This window comes from Heterodontus francisci, chromosome 17, assembly GCF_036365525.1.
Source record: "Heterodontus francisci isolate sHetFra1 chromosome 17, sHetFra1.hap1, whole genome shotgun sequence".
NCBI lineage: Eukaryota > Metazoa > Chordata > Chondrichthyes > Heterodontiformes > Heterodontidae > Heterodontus > Heterodontus francisci.
Window position 1 is genome coordinate 1,038,778 of NC_090387.1, and position 15,664 is coordinate 1,054,441.

The 15,664-nt window shown below is 44.8% G+C and overlaps 1 protein-coding gene across 2 annotated transcripts in view; it reads right to left on the bottom strand.

The window, feature by feature from the left end:
* tango6 (transport and golgi organization 6 homolog (Drosophila)) overlaps positions 1 to 15,664 on the bottom strand; it is a 209,881-nt gene that overhangs the window by 68,507 nt on the left and 125,710 nt on the right. For both annotated transcript variants that reach the window (XM_068048952.1, XM_068048951.1), the window contains 2 exons: positions 12,328 to 12,462; positions 11,092 to 11,550 (listed from right to left, as the gene is read on the bottom strand). In XM_068048952.1, the coding sequence (XP_067905053.1) occupies positions 11,092 to 11,550; positions 12,328 to 12,462 (594 nt within the window). The remainder of the gene's footprint in view (positions 1 to 11,091; positions 11,551 to 12,327; positions 12,463 to 15,664) is intronic.

Below are 15,664 nucleotides of genomic sequence, written 5' to 3' on the forward strand. Positions count from 1 at the left end.
CCACATTCACTGTCCTCCAATCCTCTAGCACCTCTCCCGTGGCCAGAGAGGATTTGAAAATTTGTGTCAGGGCCCCTGCTATCTCCTCCCTTGCCTCACCTAAACAGCCTGTGATACCTCTCATATGGGCCTGGGGATTTATCCACTTGTAAGCCCACTTATACATCTAATACTTCCTCCCTTTCAATGTTAATATGTTCAAGTATATCGCAATCCCCCTCCCTGATTTCTACACCTACATCGTCCTCCACAATGAAAACAGATGAAAAGTAATAATTCTTTCCCTGGTTATCCTTTTGCCCTTAATATACTTATAAAATGCCTTAGGATTTTCCTTTATATTGACCGCCAATGTTTTTTCATGTCCCCTCTTCGCTCTCCTAATTACTTTTTTTTTTAAGTACTCTCCTACACTTTCTATATTCCTCTAGAGCCTCCGCTGTTTTCAGTGCTCCAAATGTGCCATAAGCCTCCTTTCTTTTCCTGATCCAATATTCTATCTCCTTTGACATCCAGGGTTCCCTGGACTTGTTGGTCCTACCCTTCACCTTAACGGGTACATATTGGCTCTGAACCCTCGCTATTTCCTCTTTGAATGACTCCCACTGGCCTGATGTAGACTTTCCTACAAGTAGCTGCTCCCAGTCCACTTTGGCCAGATCCTGTTTATCAAATTGAAATCGGCCTTCCCCCAATTCAGTACCTTTATTTCCAGCCCGTCTTTGTCCTTTTCCATAACTACCTTAAATCTTAGAGTTATGGTCACTATCCCCAATATGCTCCCCCACTGACACTTCTACCACTTGTCCGGCTTCATTCCCTAAATTAGGTCCAGTACTGCCCCTTCTCTTGTAGGACTTTCTACATACTGGCTCAAAAAGCTCTCCTGTATGCATTTTAAGAATTCCGCCCCCTTTAAGCCTTTTACACTAAGACTATCCCAGTTGATATTAGCTAAGTTGAAATCCCCTACTATTATTTTTACACCTCTATGAGATTTGTCTACATATCTGCTCCTTTATCTCTTCCTGACTGTTTGGAGGCCTGTAGTAGATGCCCAGCTAAATGATTGCCCCCCATTTGTTCTTAAGTTCTACCCATATGGCCTCGTTTGAGGAACCCAAGATATCATTCCTCCTTACTGCAGTAATTGACTCCTTGATCAACAGTGCAATGCCACCTCCTCTTTTATCCCCTTCCCTATCATGCCTGAAGATTCTATACCCTGGAATATTGAGCTGCCAGTCCTGCCCCTCCCTCAGCCAGGTCTCTGTGATAGCAATATCATAATCCCATGTGCTAATCACCGCCCTCAATTGATCTGCCTTATTAGTAAGACTCCTTGCATTGGAGTATATGAAATCCAATCTTGCATTTTTCACTTGTGCTTTAACAGGCCTATATTTTCTCTGCCTTCCAGACTGACTCAGTTTCTCTTCTATGTTTGGCTGTGCCTCACCCCCTACTGTACCTCCATTCTGTATCCCAACCCCGTCAAATTAGTTTATCCCCCCCACCCCCCCAACAGCACTAGCAAACCTCCCAGCAAGGATGTTGGTCCCATTCTGGTTCAGGTGCAACCCGTCCAATTGTACAGGTCCCACATTTGCCAGAAACAGACCCAGTGATCCAGGAAACTAAAGCCTTCCCTTCTGCACCATCTCCTCAACCACACATTCATCTGCTCTATCCTCCTATCCCTATACTCGCTAGCATGTAGCACAGGGAGTAATCCAGAGATCACAACCTTTCAGGTCCTGCTTTTTAATCTGCTACCTAGCTCCCTAAATTCTTGTTGCAGGACCTCATCCCTCTTTCGCCCTAGGTTATTGGTACCAATGTGTATCACGACCTCTGACTGCTCCCCCTCCCCCTTCAGAATGTCCTGTAGCCGCTTCGTCACATCCTTGACCTTAGCACCAGAGAGGCAACATACTATCCTGGAGTCTCGTTTGCGGCCACAGAACCGCCTATCTGCACCCCTTACTATAGAATCCCCTGTCACTCTAGCTCTTCCACCCCTTTTCCTCCCCTGCTGTACAGTAGAGCCCTCCGTGGTGCCATGAACTTGGCTGTTGCTGTTTTCCCCTGGGAGGTCATCCCCCCAACAGTATCCAAAGTGGTATATCTGTTTAAAAGGGGTTGGCCACAGGAGACTGCTGCATTACCTGCCTGCGCCTACTACTACGGCTGGTGGTCACCCATCCCTTTTCTGCCTGTGCAGCCATTACCTGCGGTGTGACCACCTCACTAAACGTGCTATCCAAGATGTTCTCAGCATCGTGGATGCTCCACAGTGAATCCACCCGCAGCTCCAGCTCCGTAATGCAGGTAGTCAGTAGCTGCAGATGGATACACACTTCCTACACACATGGTCGTCAGGGACACTGGAAGCGTCACTGATTTCTCACATAGCGCAGGAGGAGCATATCACGGTGCCGCGCTCTCCTGTCATGACTTACCTTCAGATTAATTAGTTACTTCCTTAATTAAAAAATACTAATTACACGAGGGGCCTTGTTATACCCATTACAATCTTAAGTCCTTCATAAGTTACACTGAATTAAAAAAAACTTTAGTAGTACTCACCTGATCACAAAGTTTTTTTTCAACATAAAAAAACGTTCCCCTTATTTAAGACATTTAAATGCACTAACAGCTGCTACTCACCCAAGCAATCAGCTTGCAGATTTCCCGTGATGTCACTAAGTTTTTTTTTCCAAGTCTCAGCCTGCGCCGAGAGGGAGAGCAGGTCCGCCAGCCGCCACCGCTCCTGTCTTCAGGTAAGTGAGGGCCTTGAGCCCCGTGCTCTCTTTTACAGCTCCCGCTCCGGATCAGCTTCCGCCCAGGTCCGCCAGCCATCGCCACTCCTTTCGGGTAATTCCCTTTTGAGTGCCTTGATTGAACCTGCCTCTACCACACTCTCTGGGATTGCATTCCAACTGCTAACCACTCGCTGCAGAAAAAAGTTTTTCCTCATGTCGCCATTGCTTCTTTTGCCAATTACCTTAAATCTGTGCCCACTCATTCATGACCCTTTCACGAGTGGGAACAATTTCTACTATTTATCTACTCTGTCCAGACCTCATGATTTTGAATATCATCAAATCTCTCAGCCTTCTCTTCTCCATGGAAAACAGTCCCATCTTCTCCAATCTATCGTCATAAATGAAGTTCCTCATCCCTGGAACCATTCTCTCAAATCTTTTCTGCATTCTCTCCAATGCTTTCACATCTTTCCATAAATGTGACACCCAGGACTGGGTGCAATACTCCAGTTGAGGCCGAACTAGTGTCTTATACAAGTTCAACATAACCTCCTGGCTTTTGTACTCTATGCCCCTACTAATAAAAACTAGGATAATGTATGCTTTATTCACCATGCTCTCAACCTGTCTCGCCACCTTCAATGACTTCTGCGCCCTCTGTTCCTGCATGCACTTCAGAATTGTATCCTTTATTTTATATTGTCTCTCCACGTTCTTCCTACCAAAATGAATCACTTCACATTTCTCTGCATTGAACTTCATCTGCCACCTGTCTGCCCATTCCACCAACTTGTCTATGTCCTTTTGGAGTTCTACACTATCCTCCTCACAGTTCACAATGCTTCCAAGTTTCATAACATCTGCAAATTTTGAAATTGTGCCCTGCACACCAAGGTCTAGGTCATTAATATATATCAGGAACAGCAAGAGTCCCAACAATGACCCCTGGGGAACTCCACTAAAACCTTCCTCCAGCCTGAAAAACATCCATTACCACTACTTTGTTCTCTGTCACTCAGCCAATTTCATATCCATGTTGCTACCGTCCCTTTTATTCCATGAGCTATAACTTTGCTCACAAGTCTGTTGTGTGGCACAGTATCAAACATCTTTTGAAAGTCCATGTACACCACATTAACAGCATTGCCCTCATCACCCCTCACTGTTACCTCCTTAAAAAACTCCAGCAAGTTAGTTAAACATGATTTTCCTCAAGAAATCCATGCTGGCTTTCTTTAATTAACCCACATTTGGCCATATGACTATTAATTTTGTCCCAAATTATTGCTTCTACAATTTTCCCCAACACCAAAGTTAAACTGACTGGCCTGTAGTTGCTGGGCTTATCTTTACATCCTTTTTTGAACAAGGATGTAACATTAGCAATTCTTCAGTCCTCTGGCACCATCCCTGAGTCTAAGGCTGAAAAATTATGGCCAGTGATTCCACAATTTCCACACTCACTTCTCAGTATCCTTGGATACATCTCATCCGGTTCTGATGCTTTATCAACTTTAAGTATAGAGAGCCTATCTAATACCTCCTCATCAATTTTAAATCCTTCTAGTGTATTAATTACCTCTTTCACTGTGGCCTGGGTAGCATCATCTTCCTTAGTAAAGGCAAATACAAAGTATTCATTTAATACCTCAGCTATTCTCCCTACCTCCATGCATAAGTCCCCTTTATGGTCCCTAATTGGCCCAATTCCACCTTTTATCATCCTTTTACTATTAATATGCCTATCGAAGACTTTGGGATTCCCTTTTAGGATAGCTGCCAGCTTCTTTTCATATTCTCTCTTTGCTTCTCTCATTTGCCTTTTCATTTCCACTCTGAACCTTCTGTATTCAGCCTGGTTCGCCATTGTTTTATCTACTGGACATCTATCATGTTTTTCATCTTCATCTCTATCTCTTTTGTCATTCAGGGAGCTCTGGATTTGTTTTCCCTACCTTTACCCTTCAAGGGAACATACCTGGATTGTGTCTGAAAAATCTCTTCTTTGAAGGTAGTCCATTGTTCAGCTACTGTTTTTCCTGCCAAACTTTGATTCCAATTTATTTGTCCCAGATCCATTCCTACCCCACTGAAGTTGGCTTTCCTCCAGTTAATTATTCTTACTCTAGACTGTTCTTTGTTTTTTACGATAACCAACCTAAATCTTATGATACAATAATCACTGTTCCCTAAATGTTCTCCTACTGATATTTCATCCACTTGGCCTATTTCATTCCCGAGAACCAGGTCCAGCAGTGCCTTCCCTCTTGTTGGACTGGAAACATACCGTAGAAAATTTTCCTGAACACACTCTAGGAACTCTAGCCCCTTTCTACCCTTTGCACTACTAGATCCCAGTCTACATTCGGATAATTAAAGGTCCCCATTATAACTACTCTATAATTCTTGCACCTCTGTAATTTCCTTACAAATTTGTTCCTCTACATCCTTTCCATTAGCTACAGTCATAGAGTCAGAGTCGTACAGCATAGAAACAGGCCCTTCGGCCCACCGCGTCCATGCCGACCATAATGCCTATCTATACTAATCCCACCTGCCTGCATTAATTCCATATCCCTCTATGCCTTGCTCATTCAAGTACCTGACCAGATGCCTCTTAAATGTCGCTACTGTTCCTGCCTCCACCACCTCCTCAGGCAGCTCATTCCAGATACCCACTATTCTTTGTGTGAAAAATTTACCCCTTTGATCCCCTTCAAACCTCCTCCCTCTCACCTTAAATCTACGCCCTCTAGTTTTATTCACCCCCTACCATGGGAAACAGACTCTGGCTATCTACCCTATCTATGCCTCTCATAATTGTATATACCTCGATCATGGTTGGTGGTCTATAGACAACACCAAGCAACGTAATTGCCCCTTTTTTGTTCCTTAGCTCTAGCCAAACAGATTCTGTCCTTGACCCCACGGATATCCTCTCTCGCAATGCTCTCTTTAATCAATACTGCCACTCCTCCCTGAACACCTTATATCCATGAATATTTAACACACAGTCGTGCCCTTCTTTGAGCCAGGTCTCTGTTATAGCCACAACATCATATTCCCGTGTCAATCTGTGCCTGTACCTCACCAATCTTATTAACTACACTCGTGCATTCACATACATATACATTAACCCTTATTTAGACTTAGGGCGGCACAGTGGCGCAGTGGTTAGCACCGCAGCCTCACAGCTCCAGCGACCCAGGTTCAGTTCTGGGTACTGCCTGTGCGGAGTTTGCAAGTTCTCCCTGTGACCACGTGGGTTTCCGCTCGGTGCTTCGGTTTCCTCCCACAGCCAAAGACTTGCAGGTTGATAGGTAAATTGGCCATTATAAATTGCCCCTAGTGTAGGTAGGTGGCAGGAGAATGGTGAGGATGTGGTAGGGAATATGGGGTTAATGTAGGATTAGTATAAATGGGTGGTTGCTGGTCGGCACAGACTCGGTGGGCTGAAGGGCCTGTTTCAGTGCTCTCTCTAAATAAATAAATAATAAATAAATTTATTACATCCTTCCCTACTCTGCCCCTACCCAATAACTTGCTCGTCCCTACTCTAGTGCTATCCCTCTCTCCCAGCATTCTGTGGACCTTGGTAGTACAGACACCCTCACCTTACGACCCTTATTCCTCTTTTCTACTTTTATATGCTGGTGCCCAGCCCCCTGCCAAATTAGTTTAAATCCTCCCCAACCATATTAGTGAACATCCCCGCGAGGACATTGGTCCCAGTCCTGTTAAGGTGCAACCCATCCCTTGTGAATAGGTGCCTCCTGCCCCAGAACTGGTCCCAATGCCCCAAGAATCTGAAGCCGTCACTCCTGTACCTTGCTTCAAGTCATGTATTGATCCTTCCTATCTTCCTAGTTCTACTCTCGCTAGCATGTGGCACTGGAAGTAATTCAGAGATTACTACCCTGGAGGTCCTATTTTTTAAACTTCCTCCCTAGCTCCTGAAAATCTAACCATAGAACCTCAATACCTGCCCTTGCTGTGTCATTGGTATCAACATACACCAAAGCTTCTGGCTCACTCCCTTCCCGCTGCAGAATATCCTGCACCCTCTCAGTGATGTCCGCTACCCTGGCACCAGGGAGACAACACACCATGGGGATCGAATGATAACGGTTACAGAAATGCCTGTCTGTCCCCGACTACGGAATCACCTATAACAACTGCGTTTCGGCACTTTGCTCCTCCCTCCTGTACAGTTCCTTACCCACTGGTGACATGGTCTGGACTGCACTCCTTCAAGGTGTCGTCACTCCCAGCAGTCTCCAAAGCTGAGCATTGGTTTGAGAGTGGCACACACCCCGATGACTCTTGCACTTTCTGCCTCTTCCTACTCTTTCAGATGGCCACCCACCTACTATCCTGAACTCCTGCTGGCTGTGAGGTGACCACCTCCTGGAATGTATGATCCAAGAAACTCTCTTGCTCCCTGATGCGCCACAGCAACTCTAGCTGCCCCTCAAGCTTGGAAATCCTGAGCTTGAGCTGAACCAGCTGAAGACATTTCCCACACGTGATCCCACCCCCCCCCCCCACCTCCCCAAGACACAGGAAGTGTCCTGAAGTTCCCACATGGCGCAGGAATTGCAAGCAACAGGTCACAACTGCCCATCCATGATCTAAACAAAAACCCTTTATCCCCTTTTTAAACAGTCTATTTAGTACCTTATTTAAATTAATTTTAATTAATACCTCTAGACCTGCTCTGTGCTTACACCCTTATTACAACACTTACTATTACACTACCCCAATTGAATATTTTTAATTTCCCAGCTCCTAATTTGAACCAATATCCTCCCTGCTGTTTTCACTCTCTCCATGATAAATTGTAAAATCTGCCTTAGTTTTTATACTAATGAATTGATCAAGTCTTATTTTGTATTTGATTAACTTGGATTAAATTAAAAGCTTACCGGTATACTCACCCCAGCCAGCTTTCTGTTTCCTTACACTCTCGAGTGTGGCGTCAGTTTTCGATTTTTGATTTGCCTCCTCTCCTCTCCCGCTGCTTCTCTCCAAATCGCCGAGATTTTGGTGCTTTTTAAATCCTCTCCTCTCCCGCTGCTTCTGATTCTGAGTTTTTGGCGCACTTTTTAAATCCTCTCCTCTCCTGCTGCTTCTCTCCCCTCCTGACTCCCCAAAGCCTGTCCACCATCTACAAGGCATAAGTCAGGAGTGTGATGGAATACTCTCCATTTGCCTGGATGAGTGCAGTTCCAACAACACTCAAGAAGCTCAACACCATCCAGCTCGCTTGATCGGCTCCCCATCCACTACCATAAACATTCACTCCCTCCACCACTGAGGCACAGTGGCAGCAGTGTGCACCATCGGCAAGATTCACTGCAGCAACTCCGACAGCACTTTCCAAACCTGCGACCTCTTCCACCTAGAAGGACAAGGGCAACAGATGCATGGGACCACCACCAGCTGCAAGACCACCTCCAAACTTGGAACTATATCGCCGCTGCTACACTGCCGCTGGGTCAGAATCCTGGAACTCCCTCTTTAACAGCAGTGTGGGTGTACCTACACCATATGGACTGCAGCAGTCGAGAAAGGCAGCTCACCGCTACCATCGCAAGGGAAATTAGGGATAGGCAATAAATGCTGGCCTTGCCTGTGATGCCCACATCCCATGAATAAAAAAAGGTTCCTCATCTGCACAAGTGCGTGTGTGAAATAATGTCTCATTTTCTCTCTAGATCTTTTACCAATTATTTTAAACCTATGATCTCTGGTTACCGACCCACTTGTCAGAGGAAATAGTTCCCCCTAACTTGGTCTAGCAAATCCCCTCCATTTTGAATACCTCCCTTAGATCTCCCCATAACTTTCTCTGAGAATAATTCCAACTTCTTCAATCTTTCCACATAACTGAACTCCCTCATCCCTGGTAAACCTCCTCAAAGCTCTCCAGTGCCTTGACATACTTCCTAAAGTGTGGTGCCCAGATTGTACGCAATACTCCCTTCTGAGGCCTAACCAGAGATTTGTAAAGGTTTAGCACAACTTCCTTGTTTTTAAATTCAATGCTCCTACTTATAAAGCCAAGTATCCCATGCCTTTTCTTAACCGGCTTGTCAACTTGCCCGGCCATATTCAAAGATTTGTAAACATGCACCCCCAGGGCCCTCTGATCTTGTAATCCCCTACAAATAGTAACATTTAGATTATACTGTTTTTCCATGTTGTTTCTCCCAAAGTGCATCACTTCCACATATCCACATTAAATTGCATCTGCCTCTTTCACCAGTCTGCCTATGTCCTCCTGAAGTCTGTTACTATCATGCTCACTATTAAACAAATTGCCATGGTTCGTATCCTCTGCAAACTTCAAAACTGTGCTCCCTATACCCAAGTCCAGGTCATTTATACACAAGAAAAGCAATAGTTCTAATATCGACCTTGGGGGAAATTGGACTACATACTTCACCCCAGCCACAAAAACATCCGTTCACCACTTCTCTCTGCTTCCTATCCGTTAGACAATTACGTAACCAAGTTATCGTTGTTCCTCTAATGTGTTTATATTTTCTGAATAAGTCTGTTATGAGGTACTTTATCAAATGCATTTGGAAGTCCATATGTATCTATCGCAATACCTTCATCAACCCTCTCTTACTTCATCAAAGAACTCAATCACGCTCGTCAGACACTATCTGCCTTTAACAAACCCATGCTGGCTGTCCCTTATTAATCCATGCTTCTTCAAGTGAGAATTGATTTTCTCCTTGACAATATTCTCTCGTAGTTTTCCCTAACAAATAGACTGACTGGCCTGCAGTTATCAAGTTTACCCCTTTCCCTTTTTAAAACAGGGATGAAACATTTGCAATTCTCCAGTCCTCTGACGGCGCTCCTACATCTAAGGAGGATTTAAAGATTGTGGTCAGAGTTTCTGCCATCTCCATTCATGCTTCCCTCGGCAACTTGAGATTCATCTCATGAGTGATTTGTTTAACTTTGAGTGATGCCAACCTTTCCAGCACCTCCTTTCTATCCATTATCCTGTTCAGTATCTTTACTTCCTCTTCATCCTCTAACTTCAGCTTCTATTGTGAAGACAGATACAAAGTACTCATTCAATACCCTGGTCATGCCCTCTGCCTCCACAAAATTTCCTTTTCTATCTCAATCAGCTCCACCATTGCTTTAATGATCCTTTTACTTTTTATATTATTAAAAAAAATTGCATTCCCTTTTGTTACTTGCTAATCTTTTCTCTTACTCTCGCTTTGCCCTTCTTATATTCTTTTTCAATTTCCCCTGCATTCTGTCTACACTGCCTGGTTTTTGATTGTATTCTATACCTGACATCTGTCGTAAACATTTATTTCCTTTATTATCCAGGGAACTCGAGCTTTGGTTACCCCATTTTTTTTCTCCTTATGAGAATATGGTTTGGACACAAACAAGCTCGACCTTCAAGGCCTGCCATTGGTCATTTAGTTTTTCTGGCTGATCATTATTTCCACCTAGCTGTGCTAGATCTCTTCTCCAATCACTGAAATTGCCTCTCCTCCAGTTCAGTATTTGCACCTTTGATTTTTCTTTATCCCTTTCCATAACCATTTTAACCTAATTATATTATCACTATTGCCCATCTGTTCTCCCATTGTAGCACTTGCCCTACTTAATTCCCATGAAACTAGGTCCAAAATTGCTTCATCCTCATTTGGCTAGAAACATATTAAGAAAGTGCCCTGTACACATTTTAGGACTTCTTCAATCTCCTTGCCCTTTACTCTGTTTTCCCCCAGTCTATATTAGGATAATTGAAGTCGCTGACTATTACTGCTGTATCATTTTTATATTTCTCTGAAACTTGTCTACAGAATTGCTCCTCTGTCACCCCCTCTCACTATTTGGGGTCAATAGTAACCATCTTGCAATGTAACAGTTCCTTTTCAGTTCCTGAACTTGAACCAGATAGATATAGTCTTTGAACCCTTCACTGTGCTGAGTTCTGCACCATCATCTTCAGCTGATGTCCTCGACAAAAACACCTGAACACCTTTATTATTTCAAGTGTGGAATCAGAAGCGGAGACAACAGACTGATGTTCTCAATACTCTGTGCCGCTCTCAGAATCAAAAATTAAGAATAAGACTTAAAGCTGGTGAAGCCTAAATTTCCCTAATCTCTAGCCGAATGTGATTGTTAAGGAAATCTTTTCAATCCATCAATTAAGAGCTTATGCCACAGGTACCGAACTTCCTGAACAGCATTTCACAAAACGAAGGCAGTCACTGAGCAATACTATTACAACAACTGCCGGCGATAATCCCAAAATAATAAGAAAACTCACTGACAGAACCTTCTCCTGATTGCTGAGGGCAGCAGGATTGCGCTGTTGAACCATCTGGGTAACTGTCCTTAGAGCAGCTGCTCGCGTGGGTATCTCGGGATCAAAGGCTGCCTGAAGAACCTGGTGGAAGTTGCTGGGGGAATTGCCAGAGGAGGCTTTGTTCTTGCGATCTGTCCCACCCGCTCTGCATGAAGTGGGTGAATGTCGGTGGCTGTCAGTCACTGCATCGGCCTCTTTCGTTTGGCTGGGCTCTGTCGATTTGTCATCATGTTTATTCTGGTTGCCCATGGCACTGTGTGCAGCCACGGCAACCATTTCAGTGGAGAATGCTCCATGGGTAGCGACAGTAATGCGCAGGTCTGATGCCAACTCTTGTATAACAGGGTCAGGATGTAAAGCTGCAATCTGCTCAAGCCTGGGTAACATCGGTTTCATAGCATCGAAGTCTGCTGAGGTGAGCTGCAGAGAGACAGGCAGTATGATCAGAGATCTCCCCATAGCCTGCATCAATCTCAATCTGATCCCACTGACCACCACCCCCCCACTTCTCTCCATATCAATCCCAAACTAATCCCAACGTCCCGCTCCCTCTGCGTACCTTTCTTTGCTGCAATGTTTATCCAATTTTCCCTTAAAAGCTGCAATGATCTCTGCTTCAGCCAATGGGGCAACAACCCACTGTGTAAAACAAATTATCCAAGTCTCTCTTCTCACTCTCAGTCATAGTTTTAGTTTGATGACCCCCTTGTCACTGATTCCCCTCCCCCACCCCAACTACAGGAAATAGTCTTTCCCTATTTACTCCATCATTATTTAAAAATAAATTCAATTAAATCTCCTCTTGCCCTTCTCTGTTGCAGTGGGAATAATCCAGTATCTCAAGTTCCTCATCATAACGATAGCTTCCCACCCTGAAAAACTGGAGCACCAGTAACAAGACCGAGGGGCTTCAATGGCAGCATGTGGCTGGGATTGTGGCGTGGGGTGTAAGAGACGAGGGAACATCAGCAGCACAGACGGCGACAGGAGGACAGGGAGTGGGAGGGATTACTGGAGTGCCTCGTCTGTAAATGTGCACCATGAAAAGCTCTAACTGGAACCAACCCCATGTTTTGTGGATTAAGCAGAGTCCTATAATTTGATGCAATCCTGAGCACTGATGCAGGAAGGAGTCTTGCCTCTGCATAAATCATGTAAACACTGCTTGTACACCAACACTGCTCTTTTCTCACTCACCTGGACAGCTCCACCCAGCATGGCTGCTATCAGTCCCATTCCCATACTCAGAGTTTGTGCTTCCACAGTCTCCTCAGTTCTGAGAGTCAGGTTCATGCAGGAACGCTCCAATGTTGCGATGACAAATTCAATGACCTGCAGCACAATCGTGTTATTACTGAAATGCAGCAATAAAGATGTTATTTCAGATTCTGCTGGCTGTTAACAGCAGTCTGGACATCACACTGCAGGGAACATCTCTCCCCTTCACTAAGGTGGTGATAAACTATCAATATTTTCAAAGTTCTAGCAAATCTCCTCTCCGATAATGCTGCTCATGACAAATTAGAGAATGTACAGTTTTAAAATAATGACAAGAGAATTACACAGTGTGATGCACAGTGCTAGGGCAACCCACAGTGTATTACTGCATGTAACCCCCAGTACATTATACTATGACTATGTAATGTTCTGGTAAAACTGTGGCACATATTTGAGGTGTGATCGATGCACTATTATATGTACCAGCTGATGCCCTATTGCATTGCTCATGGGTGGTTTGAGCTTTGGAGCATTGTGATGTTTAGCTGCTAATATCTTCTTGGCATTTCTTTGTGGACGAAGATTTTGAGAAGCTTTTAGTCATCGGTTGCAGGCCTACCTGACTAGACAGGCCTATCTGTGACCAGCAGATTCTCCCACAGCGGGTACAAGTGAAGGTGTAGTCGCTTCTGGGGGCAATTGGATCTATCCTTCTACTCCTTTTCTCGTTCATGCTGGTTCTTCGCTCAGTCTCAAAGGTGTCTATAGTCCTCCTGCTGTAGCATCGTCAGGCATCATGATCTACGGCCTGCGCTTCCCACTGGCGATGGTCAATGGGGCACACAGGGAGGGACATCTACAGGCAGTCCTTGAAAGGTTTGCATGGGACCCCTCTGTTCCTTTTACCAGTGGTCAGCTCTCCATACAACAGGATCTTGGGCAGGCGACTGTCTTCCATCCGGACGTGACCCACCCAACAGAGTTGGCTTTGCAGGAGGATGGCCTCGATGCTGGTGATGTTGGCTGTTTCCAGGACTTCAATGTTTGTGATGCAGTCCTGCCAGCAGATCTTGAGGATGCTGCGAAGGCAGTGCTGATGGAAGCACTCTGGAAGGCGTACATGAAGGTGGTATCGGACCCATGACTTGGCGCCATTCGGAAGGGTTGTGAGGACTATGGCTTTGTACACTTTGAGTTTGGTCTGTGCTCTGAGGCTGCAGTTGCTCCACACACGTTTGTACAGTCTGGCAAATCTTCTGTTTGCTTCTGAAAGATATTTGTCCAATTCCTTATCTATGATGGCATCAAATGAGATGATGCTCTCTAAATAAGTAAATTGCTTGACTGCCTTCAGCTCGGTGCCCTCGATGACAATGCTTGGTGGTCTATATTCTTCTTGGGGTGCAGACTGATGCAGGACTTCAGTTTTCTTTAAACTGATTTTTAGTCTGAAGAGTTGTGCCGCCTCGGAAAAACGTGTTGTTATACATTGCAGGTCTGACTGACTGTGGGCCTGCAGAGCACAGTCATCAGCAAAAGGACGTTCACAGATGAGTTTTTCTTGTGTCTTTGTGTGAGCCTGAAGACACTTGAGGTTGAAAAGGCCTCCCTCAGTCCAGAAGCGTAAGTAAACTCCCTCTTTAAGGTCTTCCATTGCCTGCTGCAGCATCTTGCTGAAAAAGATGGCGAATTAGGTCAGGGCCAGCACACATCCCTGCTTCACGACATTGGAGATTCGGAAGGAACTCAAGAGGTCACTGTTGTGCTTGACTTGTCCATTTTGATTTTCATGAAGCCGCTTCACTATTGCCAGGAACCTGAGTGGGCATCCAAGTTTTTCAAGAATTTTCCGAAGTCCATCTCTCCTCACAGTGTCGAATGTCTTGGTGTGGTCTATGAAAGTGACGTACAGGCCTTTGTTTCGCTCAGAACACTTTTCTTGTAATTGTCCGAGTGCAAATACCATGTCTGTGGTGCCTCTGTTTGCTCTGAAACCACACTGGCTCTCTGGGAGGTTTTTTCCGCAATGGTAGGCACAAGCCTATTCAGAATATTCTAGCCAGGATCATCCCAGCAATAGAAAGGAGGGTGATCCCATGGTAGTTGGAGCAGTTTGATTTTTCTCCTTCGTTTTTGTATACAGCTTTATTTAAGGCTGCATTTGCCTGAAGAGGTGGTAGAGGCAGGAATCATCATAACATTTAAGAAGTATTTGGATGAGCACTTGAAACACCACAGCATACAAGGCTACGGGCCATTGCTGGAAAATGGGATTAGAATAGGTAGGTGCTTGATGGCTGGCACAGACACAATGGGCTGAAGGGCCTGTTTCTATGACACTATGACTCTATGACAACGTAACCACTAGGTGGTTCAGTACTTGCACATGCGCAAATGTAGGCTCTTCAACTGGAATGTCAGTGTCTGCGATGTTCAGGCAGCCGCCAGGATTAAAGATGGCGCTGCTCAATTTATCACAGGAAATGCATACGGCTAGATCGTTCTAGCAAACTAACCTTACATTAATTTGGATGGAAACCCAGTAATATGCTACTATGTAGTTAATATTCCAGTAACCCTATTAAATACAAAAGGAATTTTATGATTGAATTTCCATTGGAAGATAGTTAATTGACACCCCGATCGATGGAAACGAAAATCAGGCAGAGTATAAAATGTGCTGCCAATTCGTTATTGAGATTCCTTTACATGACTGAACAGGGCTGATTTCACCCAAACGCAGCTACCAGCTCCCGCCCCACTAGCCGCTCTCCCCCCTCAGCAACTCGCTTTCTCCCCCTCCTCCGCACCGGCCGCTTCCCCCACATGCGCGAAGATGGACCAGATGCGTATACGCGATGATGTTAGGGCTGCGTGATGACGTCATCCCGTGCATGTGCCACTTAGTCCTGGCAAGATGTAGCTGCGCATGTGCACAATTTGGCGCACTGTGATGACATCAGCGGGCTGCTGCATTGTCAAGAATCACTGTTATCTAATCTGCCCTGCCTCTTCAGGGTCTTTGGTCAAATGGTGAAAATAAGCTTGGCCAGGCAATTGTAGCTGTTTATAAATGCTCGAGTCAATTAGAATTTAATTGTAACTGCTGACAAATTTCTGACTCCATGTCAGACGAGTCCAGTCTTAAATGATTATTTGTTTTTAAAGAATGCATTTATCTGCAACAAAGCACAATATCAGGAATGTTACTGAAGTGGGCTAGACTAATATGGATGTTGTCACAGGAATCTATTTGTGTTGCTCACAAACCTGCAGATACAATCACGTTCTCAGTAGTTGTTCACAGTATCCATAA